This window comes from Rhyacophila brunnea, unplaced genomic scaffold (assembly GCF_057557595.1).
Source record: "Rhyacophila brunnea isolate RB1 unplaced genomic scaffold, BYU_Rbru_1.0 scaffold_7, whole genome shotgun sequence".
NCBI classification, from domain to species: Eukaryota; Metazoa; Arthropoda; class Insecta; order Trichoptera; family Rhyacophilidae; genus Rhyacophila; species Rhyacophila brunnea.
This window is the reverse complement of record NW_028233339.1, coordinates 14,358,442-14,381,438: the sequence shown is the minus strand read 5'-3', so window position 1 is coordinate 14,381,438 and position 22,997 is coordinate 14,358,442. Positions and strand designations below refer to the sequence as shown.

Sequence of the window (22,997 nt, the reverse complement as noted above, 5' to 3'; positions counted from 1 at the left end):
AAGTACTACAAAAAAAATGCGTTTTATTAAAAAAAAACAACAATGAAATTCTCTTAATTAGTTTACAGTTTTAAATTGTTTGGGATTTAATTCCTATATTATAACAACTGATGTACACATGTATCTCAAGATACTCTGTGTGTGGTATAATAAAATATCATGAAGTCTACCTCGGAAAATTCGATGCGCAAAATGTGACACATCGACAACATTTTGTGACCACCGTGCACGCCGTCTGTCGACCGGGCTTTCAATCAAACCGGGCGTCCGCGACCGCCGTCCCTCCTCCCCCCAGTGGCTGGTGGTGAAGTCGCGGGGGAAGGTGGGACAGAACGCGAGGGAGGGGGCGAGAGGCCGCCTGTCACACCCGACGACCGGTAACTGCGAACGCCGGTAAACACGCGCTCACCTGTTGTCGCGAATCTCGATGCCAATTTTCAGCCATTTCGTGGGTGCAAACGGTGCAAGTGCCGCTATGGCAGGCGTTTAAACCAATTGTACCAAAGACACTAAACACGTGCCACTGAATCATTCAAATGCCAAATCTAAGCCTTAATTATACTTATGTACTAAAATCCTAAATCACTCGAAATAGCTTTGGATAAAAAAATTCAACACATTAATGTAGGTAGGTACTTACCTATATTATATGCATTAAAAATTATGGAAATTTTTAAATTTTATGTAAGTACGCAAATACCGTTTCATTTTCACTCACAATATTGAAGCTCGATTTGATATAAATAAAGAGGATTTCAAGGTAGGGCCATTTACATATACAAATTTTTATTATCTATTGAATATCTTTTTAATACATCAGAGACAATTTTATAACTATATTTTAATAATATACCTACATACCTACATGATCATAAAATAATATGCAATAATAAGATGAAATCCAGGAATTTACATTTTATAACGTTTTTTTAATTGGCGTTAAATATTTATTTTTATATTTATTAATGTTTTAGATACCTACGTATTTATTAATTAACATATAAATGTAAATTATCAAAAAAGTGTCTTGAATTTCAACATTCGTACATTTTCTAGGTGCCTCTATAGGCGGAGAACTCACCTTAACTATACAAATTTAAATCAGATGACAACAACATTTTTTTGCAGTAAAAAAGGTAGGTACCTACCTACATGCAGTAGTAGAAAAAATATATTTTATTTTCTATGCATTGAGAAAAATGCAGGAAACCTGACAAGGATCAAATTATTTATTTTGCCAAACCTTTTTATTATAAATTGCCCTAAAATAACGATATTATAAGCAATTCCTGGTGCCTTATCGTGTTATGTTAATAATATTTTTATCGCGTTAAAAAATACGTTTGGATAAAAACAGAAAAATGAATTCATTAGTCTATTTTTTTATTATTTAAATATGTAGGTCTCAATTAATGTTGATTTCATATTTTTTAATAGATTTTGAAACTTAAAAATTACAGCACTAGCACAAAACCTGAATATTGTGCTTTATTTTAATAAATAATCCGGCATAGGTACGAATAACTTTGCGTTCCCGTATTTAGTCGGCAGAGCTTTTAAGTTAACGCGAGGCTGTCTCTATTAGTAACACACATTTCCGTCAAGATAAGTGTCAAAAAGCTCAGATAATCGTAGGAAGATGGTCGGACGCACTCAGTGCTGGATCAGAAAGCCCGGCTGCGACTTCGCCCCGATTTAACATGGGTTAATCCGACCCTGTCGGGGATTCGCCAAAAAAGTGACGCTATTTGACCTTAAAGTGGGCACAGCTTTCGAAACTGTAGACCACAGAAAATTAGAACAATACAAAAATCATATCATTTTATTTTTACCTAGGTATTCCAACGAATTTATCTGAAGTAAGTAACAAGGTACATAATAAGTAGGTACTACCTATATAAAGAATATTTACTTCATACCTACCTACATAATTTTAAAACACTTCTTTCTTTCTTCTTCTTCTCACACACAAAAATCTTTTTTGAAAGAATACGACACCCAGCAGCAATGACATTATTAATGGACAACGCACTCAATACAGTAGATAGCAAGTAAATTCGCGCATATCGATATTCGCACGTGTATAAGTAGACGTCACGCAATTTCCATTATGCGATATCACGTATCGGGAATTTATAGCAATATCACCTTTATTGTAATGGCGTTAGAACAGTGTTTCCAGTGTCAATGTTCATTTCAGCGAACCCGTTCGAACCGAACCATTCGGCAGACCCGACAACAAGTATTGGGAATTTATAGCAATATCACCTTTATTGTAATGGCGTTAGAACAGATTATGCCATTCGGCAGACCCGACAAAAAAGTGAGTGTCATTATTTTTTCCAGATGATTCGTCCATATTAATGTCATTGCCCAGCAGGATTCAAAACTGCGCCCACTTTGGTTACTCACATATTTCTCAGAAGTGTTTACAATTAATTATGAATGTTTTATAGGATTTATATTCAGTAAAAGAATGTTACATTCTTAAATATTGTGAATTATTCGTTGAATATAAAAATATGTAGTTTATTAAATTTAATATTTACACTTATCGTAGATAATATAATACCTAGGTACCTACCTATATCATTATTTGCATTTAAGAATGGAAACCTTGCCTCCCCCCACCCGCTACCCTTAGTAGGTTGTAAAAAGTAGGTAGGTACCTAGGTATTCAATTCAATTCAATTAATTTATTTTACATATTGTGTACATTACAAATTATAAGTTTAAGACGTTCACAACATTACATTTAGAAACAACGAAATATTATTAAAACAATATTAGGTACATAACAAAAGAGATAGATCAGCATTAAGTTATTCTACAGTATAAATGTGTAAATACAAAAAAATATATAGGTATACCTACAAGGAAGTACACCGGATGAGTTAAGCAGACCCTATTTTAATAATTTATAAAATAACGTCCACCTATACTCATCCTCACGTAGATGGAATATATCAACATCCGAAGCGATTTGGTTGAACAGAGTTATTGCCCTCCCAATCGGCATCACCAATGGCAGGATAGTTCTGCTCCTCGGGAGAACAAACAACTGATGCTCCCGATTTCTAAGATAGTTATCAGGGATACACAAGTCAATACTACCAAGAATGGCAGAGTTCTCATTCACACCACGTATAAGTCGAAAAAAATACGTGGCCAAATATTGATATCTTCTAGCACTTAAACTACAGTATGTAAGCATACCTAAGAGAAAGTCAGTTAGATAAAGCCACGGATAGTATCCATGTAACCCAATGACAATGTCATTGATATAACCTCAAATAAAAGAGTCTCAAAAATTTCTTTTGAACTCGCTCCACCATAAGGTCATATTTCAACTGATGCGGGGCCCAAACAAGCGACCCACTCTCAAGCCGGCTTCTCACTAAGGAATTATAGTTATATATATAATTATAGTATAGCAGTAGTCAGTGTCGTGCTTAGAGTCGTGCTTAGAGTCGTGGATGCCCGACGAACTGACTGATTTTGGGGGGACTCAACTCAACGATAAAAAAATATGGAAAACACCAGGAATCACATCCTTAAATCAAAAGTAATTATTATTATTAGTTGAAGGGATTGTTTTATGTTTCGGGCAATATCTTACTATTCAATTTGTAAGACATACCTACGTATATTTTGAAGATTTTGTTATAATTTAGTAATTGCATGTCATATGTGCAGTAACGTCCCGTGGGAGTAGGCAAATTGAGCGTCGCTTGGGGCCGGCAGTTACTCTAAGGGCGGCAAATCGAGGAGAATCATTTGCTAAATATATAAATAGCTACCTAAACTAAGTACCTTACTATAAAAAAGGAAAATATCTTACTGTAAAAAAATTCAGCTCACTGGTTGGAAACAAAATGTATTAATTAACATAAAAGGTTTAACAGGACTGTATTTTTTTTGTCGAGTTCGCGATGCCTAGTTTACTTCCATTAGGCCCCCATAGACGGACAGTTCTCGTAGCAGTTTGAACATGGCACAGACAATAACTGTTCAATAACTGTACGTTAGTGGACACACCACAGATCAGTTTAACTACCCCATTTAAATCTGTCGAACTGTCAACAGACGTGCCCATATACGTACAGTTATTATCTGTGGCAGAGCAAGTGTCAAAAACTATGGCGGTTAGGTTCGCGGAGATATTACACAGGGGTATTGTTTCAATTAGTTTTAGGTAGGGTATACTTGAACGATGATACACGAATAATTTTACTTTGAATTTATTATGGTTATAATTGTTTTTATTAGAAACAAATTGACATAAAATACACACCTATGACGTTGGTAAAATAAATCATGATTTCGCTAGTGGATTGTGTATTTTATCGATTCACCGAAACAATATTATACACATTTGTGTAAATATAAAATGTAATCTTTTCTTTTGAATAAATTATTCCCTTTAATGGACAGTATTAATTAAGTAAGAAAATGGTAATATTTATAAAGGTATTGATTTTATATACAATAAATTTAAACATGCCACAAAATTATATTTACATCAATTATCAGTATAATAATTAATTACTATGATATTATTAAAATATATACTTAAATTTTATTTAGATTTACCGAGATTGTCATTCACAATTAGGTATATTAATTTATGTTGTGAACGTCTTAAATTAATAAGTTTTAATATTCACTACATACAATAAACAAAATTTGAGTACTGAGTTATTAGTCTATATTTTCACAATAACTTTCATTTTAACATTTATATTATATTGTATAAAATAATATGTTTACATAAATAACTATTACTTTGTTTTACTCTCGTAAAAATAAATAAAATATAATATTTGCGATCTCCGCGTACATAATATTATTACATTTTTAATGTATTATAAAATATATTATAAAATGCAATAACAAGCAACACCAGCCGTAGTTGTATCGCGCGGTATATTCTACTTTACGTTACCAACATCTAACGTCACCCGAAAACTTTCGGCTAGTTGAAATTCCAACAGTTTTACAAAAACACGGGAGTACGGGGTCGCTGGCAGTTTGAACATGGCAAACATCTGAAAGGTCGAAAAGTGTCCGTCTATGGGCGCAGCAGATTATCTACCAAAGATAACTGTATAGTTATTAACTGGCATGTTCAACCTGTTACGAGAACTGTCCGTCTGTGGCCGGCAATTGCCCTTCGGCATCCATGGTGACGAGAAACGACACCGTGCACGGACGACACAAAATACTATATATAAAATGGGGCGACATTTTGCCGCTGTCAAGGGGCGGCATTTTGTCTAGGGACGTCACTGAATGTGTAGCTCATTTTCGTAAGACACTCACATATTCAAAGCCCTGCGTCAAAATGTAGTGTATTGGGGAATAATATCCTATCGGAATTCTATTTATTAATCTGTTCTGTGCTCCCTACATACATTTGATATGAAATATTCAAAACCACTGGTACCCAAAACCATCTAGAGATAATCAGACAGCAGCAGTACATCAAAACTATAAAATCAGCCATAAATCCAAATCAATTTTATGACGCATGCCTATCCATCTGGGGAGTAATAAAATAAAAATAATTTAATGGCTCTACGTCTTTTCGTATCACAAAAATATCATGTTGACGAATTAAGTAACATTGTTTTACAAGTAAACTATTAAAATGTTATTTTTTTATTCTTTAAAAAAATCAAATTAAAATATTGTAAACGGATAGATTGAGATGAAACCGATCCTACCTAGATATACTACATCTTACGAAAAGTATATTTTGTATTATTATCTACTTAATAAATTATTAACTAATTCGGTTGGTATAATACGGCATACCACCACCATCTTTAGACTAATAAAGCTTGAGCATAACTTTTTTCACAAGCAACGAGTGGTCCACTTTTCAGCTGTCAAAATTAGATCCCAAATTGCTTGACATATTGATTCGCCTTTTCTCGTTCCAAATTGAATTCTGAAAAATTCTCAAATCAAATATATTTACTATCAGTGTTATTTATAAATAATATACATTCCAGTTATTCATCAACTATCAAAGTCAGACTAGTCCTTCACACAAAACCGGCGATAATATCGATTTACAAAATATATTTAGCATTGATCTATGCATTACATTTTGTAGAAAGTGTAATATTTATCATTTAACTCATCTATCCAAATCAAACCATTCCCTGTGTCAAGGCTTACTTTGATCGTCACTTCCAATTATTAATAACACAGAGCCACTAAATCAGATGATCTCCAAGGTCTCTGAGATACGTTAAAACAATATAAAAAAATACTCCAACAAGTGAACACGACAGACGCGTCAGTATGAGCACTCTATAGACAATAACAGGCAATGACAGGTCATCCATAGACAACGGGAGGGGCGAAAAGTAGGACCAGTCGTGCAATGTATCGGCTTTCTCCTTCAGTGGGCAATGGGCATACGCATAGACGGTTTAAAGCTTAAGCTTTTAGAGTGCGATGCAAAACCATCTGAATTAACTTAGCAATAACTACCATCCAGAATTGATAATGAAGTTAGTCTTAATTAAGTGTATCTTGACCTTATTATGTATGGACACTGTAGACAGTGTAGACGACGCAATCTAAGTTGCCAATATTGGCCTCTTAAAGATAGACGCGTATCTTAGGAACGTGTGCTACTAAGTATGGTTTTATATCGCGCTCTTAGTATATTATGTAGGTATGTGGGTCATTAATATTTTAGCCTCACTATGTTTTTACGTTCCAACTTCTTGATCCGCCATTTGAAGTGCATTTGATAAGGCAAATTGTGTACCTATATCTGGGAAATCTTGTATAATATCTAAAACACAGATAAGTTGAGGGAAACTTTTATGTTAGGTAGCTACCTACTCTGAGTTATCTTCGGCCTCATCAATGATGTTCAGTCGGGGTGAAGAAGAAGATACAATGACGAACCCAGTTTCAGATGCTTCCAAGTAACTGATTACCCAAGCCAGACTTGGCGAAGAAGGTTTGGCCGACCGTGCACAGGATATATAGGAAGTGGTAAATAGTATTGAGCTTGACTTTATGATACTTACTGTGAGGCGATTTGAATTACCCCATCTCCACCCGTCATATATAATATGCAATAGCGATTTGTGCACGGCCGCCTTGTATGACGCTATAAACGTGTCAGAATGAAAATATTTTAGTGCCACACTTTCTTGTCTCGAAGCTGCACGAGACTGATGTAGCAATCGTGCCCTTTGGTGCTTGTCCAATATTGAATGCAAGCTGCTTAGAACATGAATTCTTGCAGGCACCCAGGACCCGTAAAGGCTTTGGGTCTAAATCCCAAAGGCTGATATCCTGAAAGGCCAAAATCCCGAAAAATAAAAACCGTAATAATTTTCAACTACCTACCCAACAGCAAAAAATATCTTCTACATTTTACAAATATAATACAAAAAAAAATATTTTGACAATTGTATGTACCTACCTACTTATTATTTTCGTAAGTTATTGTACATAATATACAACATAAGCCATAGGGCAATAATTAAACGCAGTTTTATTATTATTTCGTAAAACATATTTTAATGAATTTGGTACCATAGTAGGTACCTACTTACTTTATTTTTTTCTGTTGTCAATAAACGACAGTGTGTCGTGGTGTATACATACCTACCTACGTACGTACCTAAGATAAAATTATTGAGAAACAGTGATCTAAATATGAAACAAATGACTAATAAGAAAGACGCATAACTCATCTTTAACCTTTATACCGTTTAGTGGTCGCGTTGTCATAAAATATAACAAAGTGTCTGTTAAAATTCGTGGAAAATATTTTCCATTAGTCCTATCGTGATATCTTTGATAATTTCAATGCATTTGATCTGGATATTCCTGGACTTCGCAGAATAGATGTCTTTACGCTCAATTTAAACTATTGCATGAGAGTTTGTGACATGCTATTGTTATCAAAACGGGTGATTCAAAGTACCTAAGAATCTACGTAGGTATTATCATAAATAAAATAGTAGGTACATATGTAACAGTATTCACTATAAATTATATTATGTCAGTGGCGAAGACTCCATTCTAGGCGATTATATATACTTACATACATACTTACATATTATGTATATAATCACTTGATTATTTTATATTCTATAATATAATTTAATTTGTCAACGACAGATTTCGTATATGTAGGAAGATATTTCAATAGGTACAATAGGTATGTTTACCTTGTAAATTGTGTGTAATCCGAAATCCTGGGCAAGTTTAGTTGACAGAATCTGAAAATGAAAACAGACATAAATTCATTAATTTATCGTTTGTAATACGAGGTTATGTATTTTACCTACATTCGGTACGTAGATTAATGTCGACGATTTGAATTTCTTCTTATGTTAGTATCTTAAAACTTTTGACAGGCAAGGGTCAATTGCTGACCGATCCCTATCACATCTAGTTTATAAAATAAATGTATCCTGTATTCAAACACACGTAATTATTGATTATATTTAAATACACATTAATTCCATACCTTCACCTATTCAACGTTTAAAAAACTATAAATGATAGGTTATAATATCTACATGCATCTAATTATTATCGGTCATACGTGGAATTCATTATGGTAAACTGTTTGTAGAAAATGATGATTGTTGCGTACCTACATTGAAATAAATGGTAATAATTTAAACGAAAAACTGTACTGCATTAGAAGATAATCAATAACTAGTACTGCCGTCGTAATTCGCACTTCAGTGCCACGGCCTTAATATAGCAGTGGCAAAGGTCGGAGGTAGGCTGTTAAGATCCGACATAAAAAGTGCACATTAAACTTTGACAGTCATTCGTATTTGTGTTTATTGAACTAAGACAACAATTTACATAATATTATGGTGTTAGTTTTTAAAAATCAATTAAACCTTACCTAACCCAAACCATAATAGTTATGTACCATAGTAACCTTAGTAAATGTTATGGCTGATTTGACAAAATAATATTAGATATTTCATAGATCGGCGATTATTTTTTGACTATTATCTATTATGGCTTAATTTTCGCAGTGTTGAATTGAATTTAAAAAAAACTAACCAACGCCGTCTGTAAATTGTAGACTTGTTCAATGAAAACAAATACGTGTGACTGAAAAAGTTTATTGTGCACTATTTAAGTCAGATCTCACCCGCCTACCTCCACCCTTCGCCACTGAAATATAATAGGCATTGCTAATCTTGTAATGCGTCCAAGGGTGGCACAATAAATAAATAATAATTATTAGGAATGTAATATGAAACATCTGCTAATAAGTAGGAAATTATATAAAATTGGTTTTATTCATTTTTTCTCAATATCTATTCAAAAGTAGGTACTTATATGTAATTGTTATTATTATGAAATAAATAAATCAAGCTCAAAACTTGAATACCATTTCAATAAAAATAAATGTTTTCGTATTAACATATTCAAAGAATTTATAAGTTAGATTGGAATCCAAAAAACATAAAGTCGTCGGAGTCTCGTCCGCATTGTTATTGTCCATAAAAATATATTCGTCGAAGCATTTCTAGACCGAGGAGTGGACACGTCTGGTTTGAATGGTTCCATCAGTGCGTATATCACCGAGCCATTGTATCCAGTTGGATGAATCAGATTTGTAGCTGATACATAGTAATATTTTGTAGGTTTTTTAACAGAAAAGGTAAAGCAGCCCCCTGTTGCGATATCCGATGAGACGGGAACTCGGATGGTAAAACAGTAATTCAACTGACCGACCTGTCACTACGTCCAGATGAAGAAGGCAATAGAGATAGACAGAGACGACTGAGCCTCACGATTCTCGAGAATTTATTTATCCGTAGGAATGGGCGGTGTATAAAATATGATGAATGTGAGACGAAGGCGATAAAGACTTTTGATTTGGCCATATCTATAATGAGAAACCCTCCCCGCACATTTATCATAAATATTCCTCATTCTCCTTTTGTGTTACCTATTAATATTCTGACAGTTAACATATATTTCATTCACTCTCGTTCCTTTTTCAACTCTTTCAAAGATGGCGGCGTCTTGCCGGATTCTATAATGATATCGCTCATAATTTAGAGCTGAGATCACAGCTCACAGCGGTATCGTAAAGAGATTAATACAGGTACATTTCGAGGGATCATTCGGCTCTTCAATAAAATTTAATTGTCGAATCACTTTTTTTACTCACATTGTGTACCGGTCATTACTTTTACGGAGCTACTCCCAGTGGCACACGCACGACTTTATCAAAGAGGACTCTTCTATTTCCTGATTAATTATTATCTATTACCTCAATCCTACATCGAGTTACTTTTTAAGCACCATTTGACCCAAAAACTTAAAAAGTATTATAATTATGCTTCCAAAGAAGTTACTATGACGAGTACGTATATGAATGTAACTTATTGGCTGAGGTACATTTGAGACTAGCCTAAATTTAGAAAAGTCGGGATCTGTTCCACAGAGTACACAAAAAATACGCCTTAGCTAAAGTAATTGCCAGTGTCAGGTAGACATGATAGATATGGTACACAATGAGAAGATTTCAATTTTCAGCATCATCGTACGAGACAACGCAACAAATAGATAGCATGGATTTTTAATAACGTTATCATTACTTAATACACCGTCAACACACATTAAAAGTTGATGAGTTTTACTATTCTTTGACGTGTTATCTAGGGTTAACTTTCAAAATCATGTAGGTACCTTGGTACCTATCTACTTTTTTATACAATTTCACCGAATATTTAATTGCGATCAGCCGTTATATCTACTTTTCTCATCTGAATGAGGATTCGCTGTTCAGACCATCTCTCCAATTTTGATATAAATACTTTTAGTTTACGTGTCCTTCAAATTTGGAACATTATACCACTATAAATAGGCAATTTCCTCCTGACACACTCACCTCAGAACTACGAATAGCTATGCAAATGGAAACAGGAATAGTATACAATATATTCGAATTCATAGTCAAAATTACAAAAAATCAAAGTAGTTCTAAAATAGTCTGTAATTGGTTAAAATTAAGATTTTAGACACCAGATTAGTAGTGGATAATATTCAGTACCTACTCTACTGTCTACTACAATGTTCAATAATATATAAATTCAAAACTAAGGAGTGGTAGGTACTTAACTAATAAAATAAAATTACCTAAGTTTTAGATAGTTAGTTATAGATACAGTCGAATAGGTTGAGTATCTATCTACCCAGTTATTGTTACTTCAGTTTCAGTCGTTTCCTAAAACACTAAGTAGGTATGTATGTATTTATAAATTTCATAAAATTTTAAATAATATGAAAATTAATAGCTCTCTATTACTCTTTTCGTACGCCATTGATAAATTGTTACTATAGTTTAATTTTTATGGGGTCATCTCGTACAGCTTTGTGAATTCTTATTTACCTGTTTATCAACGAGCATTATATTGTTGAGCGATTCAAAAGATTAATTGACACTTCTAAATAAAAAATATATACATTTTAAACCCATTTTTATTTATCAAAGAGCATGAAATATTAAATATTATTACTCTTTTTTATGAGCGATACTTAATTTAACAAATATTTCATTGATTTTTTAACAACAAATCTATGACAGCACAAAAAATTAAAAACATTTTACAAACCATCAAACACACATTTCTAAGCGATCAAACTTTTCAAAGCACGATATTTTATTATTTAAAAAAATAATGATCGATGCTTATTGATCATGCAAGACTTTGATCAACAAAAAAACTAATTAAAAATACAGGTTATTTTTTTTAATAATATCTAAGTTCAACCCTTGACGTTTTGAAAATGTCTGGGATACATAGCTTGATTTATTTTGATATAATTCACTGAATTTGAAAGGTGTATTTATTGCTTTCTTTATAATACAACTCACATGATTATAATTTATTAAAATATCTACCTAGACAGTTGCATATTTTTAATGCCTGAAGAGTAATGATCCAATAATGCACATGGCGTCAATGTAAAATTATTGTTTTTGTTTTTATATAATGTATAATTATTATATATGTATAATAATAATATATATATATATATATAATCTTCCTATATATCTGCTTATACTTATATTGAAAATTTATTAACTGTCGATCTATGGCAGTGGCGAAGGGTGGAGGTAGAACGTTAAGATTCGACAAAAATAATGCACACTGTAATCAGTCATAATTATTTGTTTTCATTGAACTAACAATACAATAATTATTAGCAGATGGTGCTGGTTAGTTTTAAAAATTTAGTTAAACCCTGCCTAAACCAAAACATAATAGTTTAGCTATGCTATGGGCGATTCGACAAAAATGGTGCATACTTTTCCCGTCATACTTTAATTTTTTCATTCAATTAAGAATACATATTAAAGATGGTGTTGGTTAGTTTTTAAAAATTAAGCTTTGCCTATACCAAATCACGATCAATAATAAAATATTCTGCAATCTATAGAATATCTAAAATTATATATGATTTAATTTTAATGGCATAATTTTAGATATTGTATAGATAAACGAAATTTTTTTGACTATTATCTACAATAGCTTGGATTAGGCAGGGTTTATTTGATTTTTATAAACTATCCAAAACTATCTATACATTGTTGTCTTAGTTCAATGAAAACAAATACGTTTGACTGATAAAGTATATTGTGCGCTATGTATGTCAGATCTTAACAGCCTACCACCACCCTTCGCCAATGATCTATGATAAGTAGGTAACTAGGTACTTTGCTGACTTTACACTTTTAATTTTTACGGTTCATACTAGGATTTGCAATCCTATGATCCAGTTGGATTTCTAAAACCTAAAATCCCGGAAAAAATACATTTTCTAGTCAAACGTAAATAAATTATTGGAATAATATGGGATTACGGGATCGTAAAAAATAAAGGTACTTAATAATCGTCCTTTAAGTTTATAGACAGTCCTTGTATTCGTTTATAAAACCCACGTTTGTCCATTATGTGGGAATCCGTACAGGATTTCAAAGAATTCCTCCTCAAGGTAAAAATTACAGTCCAAAACAATAATTGTTATGAGGTCCTCAGGTTTTTATGTTCGCTTCAGTTCCGTTTCCAATTCTAGTTTGGACTTGGAGAGACTGGATTTTGACCTAAATTGTATTGATTTAAAAGCTCCCCCTTTAATTATTTTGAGAAATCAAGTGTATGTAGGGATCTGTGATAGCGGATGAGTTAATCTTTTGGATTTCTAAGTTGATCCAAAAAGTCAGTCGAACAAAACTAACAATTTTTATCCAATTTTTGAAAACACTTAGCTGGTGGTTCTTCCTCACTCACAATGTGTATATTTTTTTATTAATTGTGTATTGATAAACACGCTAATTTCTTACTTTGTTGATTTTCGATTTATCCACTGCCAAAATCTCTTCAATTTGAATCGAGCCATACCTACTTTTTTACAGCTTTCCGTGAAACCGTCACAAATTAATTGTAATGTCGTTTATCTAAGACTTTCTACATACTCGATTCGCTAATAGGTACTACACTGCAAGCATCTGTCAAACTATTATGAGAGTATCCTATCATTTATTTTATTTCATGACCCGATTAAAATAAACGATTCCTTTATTTCCGTGTCAGTTTATTTGTCAAATTTACCATTTTCGTTTACTTTTATCTTTTCTTTCAACTTCCCCCATTTAATACGTCTTCTCCCTACACTATAATATGATTTCTCTCATGCATTGCAGATAAGTCAAGATTTTTGTACTTTTGGACGAAGCACACATATCTTCTGCTTCATGAAAAACTGCTAGGTACTAGGAAGATAGTTACAAATTAAAAGAAATACCTGAGGTAGGTACCTATAAATTAGACAGGAGTTGTATATAATAATTATATGAATGGCTATTGGCAATATAATTATCATTGCGTTAATTAACCGTTTCAAAGATCTTAAATTAGCTATATTTTGTTATTATAACACATCACTCTTTATTTGCAACCAAAATAATCATTCACGAAGAGCAAATTTTTCATTGGATACATACAGGTTATCACTGGGATAGTTAAGAGCGTACTTCAGTGAAACGACAAATAATTTTCAACCATAGGTGCGACGAAATTTTGGACTCGCTGGCAATCGGAGATCGAACGTCGAGCTGTGAACACGACAATTTGTTTCGTGATGGCGACGAGGGTATTAATTATTAAATCGTGTAAAGATTACTAAAAAACGTTACCCATTTACTTCAAAAAGAAAACATGTCAATGAATATATTATTATTGTTACTAATAGAACAATAAACAGAACATTAAATGGACGCATGTTGGATTCATATGACAAATTATATTTCGTTCGGCACGCGTCATTTGCACAATCCGCGCATCGCCTAGCCACGATCTTTTTAGACCATGCCTCAACTGAGGTATAGATATTAATAAACATGGGTAGGTATACTATTACTCTATTAGGCACCGCGGACAATTAATTACCTACCTATCTTAATAATCAATACGTCATAATTGCAACACATAGTCATATTATTAATGGAGAGGATTGCATTTCAAATTCAATACAAAACACAGTGACATTTCAAGCAGTAGGTACCTAGGTGTCTATATTCGATTTTCAAAAATACAAAATGATCACTGTTTCCTGCGTTGCATTCGATATTCGAAACGCTGCACTGGTGTTGCCACCATTCCGCCAAAAATCTCGCGCTACGTTCCAAAATGTGCAGCCCGCGCAACACCACTTTGACAGCTGGCTCTCCTTATTTATGACCTCCGCTCTTGGGTGCTTTATGAGCCGACCGCTAACGACGAGTCCTCTCGCAAACAGGGACGTTCTTAGATAAAGAGTGCCATCGTGAAATAATGTGATTTGACCAGACTTTGAGTGATTTCAAATCAGTTGGCACGCCTGTTTATTTACGCAAATAATATCCTACAAGGTATGAAAAAGAAAACGATTTTAAACTTATAACAATATCTGAAAAGACACATATCATGACTTCTGAGTAGGTCTTCATTGTTAATAACAAAACAATTTAATTTAATCATGCTTATAGACTACTACGATTATAAAATGTTTAAAAATATAAAATGTTATCTTCCATCCACCTTGTGTATGGTCACCCGTAGTTTCTGCTGCCTACAAGATTCTTAAATATTTCTTTGTTGACAACTATTTGAATCTGAACACATTGTAGGTAGTACAGGTAGGTATAAGTATCTCAAACGCTATTATGATATCACATTTCACGTGGGTACAATTTATTAATTGTTAAATCCTTAACTCGGATAAAAATATCACTGACGAATTAATATATTACAGTCCTAATCAAACCCAGACTGGCCAAACTATTAATCGACTTAAAACCTGCTTTCAATGACATTGGGTTGCTTGTGGCATGGTCGTTTACATTTGGACAAATGACCTATCTAACTGACCAGTAATAATTCTCCCCACTTTAGCAAATGTAGTGTGGTGTGAGACTTGCTATTTGATAGCGGAAAATATAATTAGGTTAGAGGATTATGGTTTTAATATTATAGGCAAGGCGGCTCTCGTGGTGAAGTGCGTAAGACGCTTGCCTTCCACCCGAGAATTCCTGGGTTCTAATAACCCCCTTCTACGAAAAAGCAAGGACATAGTTATTAATAATTCTAAAAAAAATTATAGGCAGGTACATGGCCCCCACGTTCTAAAGTGGGCCGCCCTACCTATCGCTAAGTTTGATGGCATGTGTGACGCACAACAGAAGCATTTTCAAAATTGTGACAGAGGTGGAAGTAAGGGCTTTCAGTTTATGTTTAGCTATTTTTGTAGTTTTAATACATCTACTTGATTTATGGGGGTTAAAGTTCCCACCACCACCCGTCATATATGCGCAGCCGTGGATATGCACGGCCGCTTTCTATGACGCTTTAAACGTGTCTGAAAGAAGCGATTTTAAATGCTCATTCCGTCCCGAGATGGAGCCGCACGGGACTGATGCTGCAACCATGCACCCTAGTGCTTAAAGAATGAGTTAAGAAAGATTTTTTTTTGTCGAGTATCAACACAATACAATAAAAAAATGTATCTTACAAACTCATATTTTAAATTTTAATAACCGCTTTGTAAAATAGCGCCGCAGGCGACTTTTTTACTTGTGATGTGTGTGTGTTTATCTCACATATCTGATAGACCTGGGCCCCTAAGCTAGAGCCTTGTTAGTCTCCCCCTTTGTGGAGGCCATGGGCGGGTACCTACTTACATAAAAGTGGAATATTTCACTAAGTATTGAAAAATAATTTGTCAATATCACACCAGCGCGTCACGTGATATCAGCAAAATGCTACATACATTTGTTTTTTTTTTTAATCTTTTGTTATTCAGTATAACCTGCCTGTTTCAAATCTGAAATTTGGTGTGACAAATAATCTCATCTCCAAACACTTCTAACGATTTTAATATACACGTACATATATGATGGAGAAATGCATCCTGGGCATAACTCGAAAAGACAAAAAGCGGACTGTCGTTGGATAAGAAAACAGACAATGGTTGCGATGTAATAGAGTTCGCTTAAAACCTCAAATGGAAATAGGCTGGACAAGTCTAGTCATCCAGTGGTACCCAAGAGGTACAAAACGTCCGCATGGTAGTCGCAGAGGCCACTGGGTCGATTAAACGGTTAAGTTCTGCGGACGTGGCACCGCATTGCACAGGACCGAGAGAAGTGGAATCAGCTTAGAGAAGCTTTCATCCACCTGTGGATAGATTCAGGCTGATGATGACGATGATGATGAATTCACATTAAATTAAAAGATACTCAACAAAAATGGCTATAATATAGGTATTTATAAATATTCAATATAGAATGGCATTATACTAATATATGTACGCATAGTAGTAAACGATACAAGTGAATACTATAGATTCACCTCTTTCTATTGGTTATGTGTATTTTTCATTATATACTTATGTATAGATATACCTACCATCATAAATCGTCAGGTGTTCGAATTTAGAACTAAGCCATCAGTATAAAAAGTATTGAATGATATGTCAAATGTTAGCATCTGGAGACCTCACTCAGCGGACAACTTATACTGGTGGATCTATACCTACTTTATTTGTCGGTCAACCCTCAAGCGATTCAGTTTTTTTAACACTAACCACCAGTTTATTCAACGTAGGTAATTAGAGGTCCCAATGGGTACTCGATGTCAGTTTAATTATCATTCATATTATAAACCCTTCGTGCGCCACTGTTGCACTCTTCGGACCAAACTTTGTAGGCACTTCTTGCAACTTCCCGCCAGTTAGAGTTGTGTCGAGAAAAAAACTAAAAGTCTAAAAAAAAATCTCAAGTGTATCGGTAATTAGTTTGCAAGGTAATAAATATCTCCCTTTGGCGTTCATGACGAATTCACCCCAAAGAGGTTTTTACTGCATTTTAAAAAGCAAAACTTTGGCTAAAGTGACAGACGTCCAGTAAAAAAAATACTTACAAATAGGTACACATGAATCTTAATATTAAAATTAAAGTTTTGAATATTACAACATAATTATGAACCGACTAGATACGTGAAGCTTGTGTGCTCAGTATGTGGGTATATTATCTGATGGATAGTAATGATATAATATAATGGTACAAATCGGAACGGGAAGCCAGGCGCGAACCGCGCTATTTTTCATGGCCGATTTTGATAAAATTCATGAATTCAAGAATGAAAACCTAACCTAACCTAACAAATAATCCAGTATATTGGCTATTTTCAAAATTTGTTTGCCACTAGCTTCCCTTAAACATTAAACTGATAAGAACCTATATTTCTACGTAGGTATACATACTTAATATAAAATATAATAATCTGTTGTAGAAAATATTCATTCATTCGTTTGGAAAATGGCATTATAATTACATTAACCCTGTTTAAACCGGAAGGCGGCTTGCCAAACCCTACTTATCAGAAACCAAGGCGGAGACAATTTTCGCGCCTACATCGATGTAGCTTTTGGCGACCGCATTTCAACGTTGAGCATACAAACTATAACTCCAAACCCTACTTTTCAGAAGCCAGGAGGCACATCGCAGTATTATTTAGCTCGAAATGAAATAATATACGTTGCCACGCGCTCATACCGATAAAAATGTTACACGTAGCGTTCACACAAAAGGCTACCGCAATGTAGTGATTTCCTATTAGGTAGGTAGGTACATGTTGAAAAATCCAAACCATTTTGCATATTCTTAAGTAGGTATGTGTGGTCAAACCATTAGACCGAGGCCACATAGGTAGGTGCCTTGCCTGGTGCTTAGTGTTACGCTATGTGCTAGGTGACATATCCTAGCAAACGGACGCACACTATAATACTATCGCAATGGCTACACTGCACGCTTCGCTACGTGATTATTAGTCACCTAGTGAGTCTCCCGGCAAACAGACGTGTTGGTTAATTTTATTGTGTCACCTAGTGATTTTGCAAGATGGAGGAAGTTTTAATAGGAGCGGTTTATAAAAGAGGGCCTTGTGGAATTCATCTTACAAATGATAACATAATAATTATAAAGTTTACTTTTAATTTGCCCAACAATAAGTCAAATGTTTTCTGGTTCATCCTCAAATAACTAAAAAACTTTTCATCGTATTTCCGAAATTCTTTGTAGAGAAGTTGAAACTCTCCAAGAGTACTTCTAGATGAATTGACATTATGCACCCAACAAGTTCGCATTTGAGACTATCGAAATTTGAAACTTAAATTCTCTGTGAGAAGTGGCTTTCTGGTTAGTTTTGAGAGTGACATAATATCGTTGTTGACTTAAGCGCTCCCAAAAAATGTCAACTGAATTTGTACCTACGCACGTAGCGTGCAATGTGGCAGTAGTGTTTTTAGTAGACAATCATAGCACCTAGCTTAGCACTAAGCGAAGCACTTCGGTGTAGCCGAAGCCTTATACCTTCCTTGAGGGAGTGGTAGACACTCTCGCCAATCTCAAATCTCGACCTTTTTTTCCAAGAATAACCAAGAATTCTCGTTTCTCGAGAAATCATCGATGAGATTATCGATAGATAAATCGGGAAAATGTCACCCGGTTAAGTTGCCCAAGAAAATTTGATTTATACTTAGTTATAGTGACCGAAAAAGCTAAAATCCGACTTTGTCAAATTTCCCGATATAAATATTTTTCTTCTGGAGTGCAGTTCTTAAAGAAAGTTCTCGACCATCAATTTGACGGAATTTGTTAAATTTCTCAAGAATACTCTGACACCAATCTCGAATTCTTGAGAAAACAAATACCTATTATTGATTAGGTATATTATCTAATCTCGAAAAATGAAAAAAATCTAAAACTACTTCGATCGCTCTGTAGTAGCACAACTGTAAACTAGAATGGTAACTATTATTTATACACAATGCATAATCATGAAAATGATTGTGTGTTATAGTTTATGAGTGTAGGTACCAGTGGCGTCGGGTGACTTTTGGAGGTAAGAGGTAAAACAGGTAGGCTGTGGAGATCTGAAAAAAAGAACACACTTGTCAGGTATACTGTGTACCTATTCATTATTACTACTAATGAATAGGTGCACACTAATGACAACGACGCACTAATTTTATGAAACTTCAAAAACTCACTGACGACATAAAATTAAGTGATCAGCTGTTTAAATTACGTATTTTTTCAAAACATTTATTTATACACATCAAAAATCATCAGATAAAAGTTCTTTTTATTATTTAAAACAGTCTATATATTTTATTAATATTCGATTAAACACCATATACCTATATATTTTTTTTAATTATCTAATTATTAATTATTTAGTTTTAGGCTCTGCGATCGGAGCTTACCTTAGTTCATACAAGTGACGTAAAGTCCACATGAAAAAAAAAATGAGAATTATTTGAAACATAATCCGAACTTTATTTACGTCAAGACAGATGGCGCGCTGTGGTATATTTTTTAAAACCTTTGCAGATTTTGTTTTGTAATTAACTGTGTAATACATTCCTATACACACGGCATCTCTCGTTGTCAAAATAAATTATTTTATAGAATATATAATCAAGTGATTATATAAATAAGTCAATATGCAATTAAAAAATATTTTTCTTAAGAAGGCAGGCTTCAAATAATCGCCTAATATGGAGTTTTCGCCACTGGTAGGTACCTATAGCTACATGCCTTCCACCATACAAACGAATCAAATGATAAACTAAATTGGTCATAGCAATAGCAGAGTAGATAGGTAGATGATAATCCACCTAACATATATTTGATTTACACCTCAGTGTATTTATCGTTAATGCCATACCGGCACACCGATGATAAAATTATTAAATCAACGCCTTTTAAAAAATAAAAATTACTCCAAACACGCTTCCCCACTGGTTTTCAAAATGGTACTCCGCCCGGACGCGATTTATTTATCTGTAATAATTTGATCAAATTAATCGAAACTCTCTAAAAGACTGGTGCAGGAATGACATTAAAATATTCAAAAATGATTTCGTTCATTCACAGAAATATTACTGTCGTGTCATCGTAAAATAAATTGTCGCAGTGTGATACCTAGGCCAGGGCATCTCAAATTTTTTAACGTCTCAAAAGTTTAATGTCACAAAAAGAAAGATACAATGCATCATTTTAAATTGTTATATATATAATATATAGTTACAGACTTTAGCAGACACAGTTAGTAGTAGAAGGTGAGGAGTGGTAGCCACCACCACTTTCTAGCATGATTGGCATGGCCACCAAAACGTTTCATGTAGTGTATACTGTCATCTCAGGTAGAAGAATCATACGTGTCTCTCAATTATTATGTATTCGAATTTGGTTCCTCTTCCTTAAATGGCATTGAGAAGGCGAATGATTGATCAGTAAACACATGAGACATGCTATCGCGAAGTGATCGTATTTGGCAAGTTTACGGATTCAGCAAAACAACGGCCAAAAATCATCGACTATAGAAAGGAAAAAAGGCATAACCCTCAGTTTTTTTCAAAATAGGTTTAATTGAATAATAACGTTGTACACGACTTAATACACGTGTGTTTAAACAATGTAAGCTGCAAATGCCGTTTTATTATCTAATTTTAGCTAGCAATTAAAAAAAGGAAGTGACGTGGATAAACGATTTAATCATAATTTTTGTTGGTTTTTTTTAATTAGCTCCATAATTTTATTAATATCGGATTAAGGATATAAAATCCAAATTATTAATTATCTTACACTTCAAGGCTATGTATATTTTGTATTATAACTTTGACCGAAAACCACAACAAAAATTTATTTATTTATTTAAGAATACAAAATATTGTGGACATAACAAATCTAAATTCAAGACGTACACAATATGAGATTTACATTATATATAATATTACAATATGGAATATAATAATAATAATAACAGAAAAACAAATTAAATCAAAACATACGTACAATTTAATACAGAAAAATAAAATTTTGAAAACAAAAAACATACAATTTTACACAGGAAAATAAAGTTTCAAAAACAAAATGCAAAGTACATCACTGAAAATGTCTATGTCTTTAGGGAGCGCATTTACTTATCTTGCACCCCTCGCTAATGGTGCCTGATAGGCTTGACACGAGGAAACGGTTCCGATCCATTATAAAATCATGGCTGCGACCACGTACCACGGCAGGCGCATGTAAATTCAAATTTATTAAGACACCAGGATTGGAAACCATCCCTCTCGCTAACAAGCAAAAGTGTTTCAAGAGAAGAAGAGACCGACGAGATTCAAGAGATTGAAAAGTAAGCATGCCTTGTAGAAATTAGAAAGGGAAAAATGTTTGTGTGCCTCCTGTAAAATTTGATTTGTGTGGATTACGTCTTTTTTTCTTTCACAGTCGAATATTAATAGGAAGCAAATCGAGAACTGATCGATTGAAAATACAGTAACTTTTGCCATGCCATTTGCACGCTTTCTCTTCTTTGAAAAAAAATTTAAATATATACAACGTGTTCAGCATTGTTGATTCTTGGAATTGATTAAAATTCTCTGGAAAACTATTACGATAGAATGTATGTACCTATAAGTAGATTTATTTACTACATCAATGATAAGACATACTTAATACGATATATTTACCTAAGTATAGATCCACCAGTATAAGTTGTCCGCTGAGTGAGGGCGCCTAACTAACGGCTAACATTTGACATATCATTCAATACTTTTTATATTGTGATGAGCTAAGTTCTAAATTCGAACACCGAATGATTTATGATGCTAGAATTGTAGAAAGTATCTTTCAAGTAAAACACAACATAAACATGCTTTTTTTTAATGTAACTTATTTATTTTTCCTTATTCAGTTGTTCATGACATGACAATACTGCATAAGTATAAAATTATGAATTATTTCCTCAGTAAAATAATATAATACAAAATGATAGTTGAGGAAACACGTCTTTTTATTACTATGTCACAATCGTATTAAATTGCTCGGTTTCATGTAACGAAATCGGGCTATTTATAATATTTCCTCGATTAACATTCGTCGTCAACCGGCGTTCAATCGCCATATTTATGGATCCAAACAAAGAGGATGCCTATAAAATAACTCATTGACTTAGCGATAAATTTGATTAGGTTATGACTATCCTTTACGAAACCGATAAACGTTCTAAGAATTAGTTAAACGTGGGAATAGAACCATCGGGATCGCGGTCCAATTTGGAACACAATGAAAGATTCACAAATTTTGACCCCTGAGCCGGCTCTCGCTTGAAAACTCGTCTCACCTACGTGTCGAATACGTCGAGGTGACGTCATCGTTATTCACAAAACACACGTTGCCAAATGGAGCTCCGCGGATTGGTCAAATGCGACTGTTTCGTTTGGAAAAAAAACATCTGCTGTTGCAATCGACAAGTTGCATGCTTCTCGGGCTCCGAGTCAAAGAGTCGAAGTCGCATACAAACTTCTACGAATTGGTCATTCCTATACCGGCTCGCCGATCACCGCATTCAAATATCTATACG

General features: G+C 33.8%; 1 protein-coding gene across 2 annotated transcripts in view; it reads right to left on the bottom strand.

Moving 5' to 3' along the window:
• Window positions 1-22,997, bottom strand: part of tio (zinc finger domain-containing protein tiptop) — a 717,631-nt gene that overhangs the window by 613,884 nt on the left and 80,750 nt on the right. Inside the window, exons 2-3 of one of the 2 annotated variants that reach the window (XM_085957599.1) lie at window positions 19,445-19,500; window positions 8,211-8,261 (exon numbers count right to left, since the gene is read on the bottom strand). In XM_085957599.1, coding sequence (XP_085813725.1) covers window positions 8,211-8,261; window positions 19,445-19,500 — 107 coding nt within the window. The remainder of the gene's footprint in view (window positions 1-8,210; window positions 8,262-19,444; window positions 19,501-22,997) is intronic. The other variant, XM_085957596.1, reaches the window with a different exon arrangement.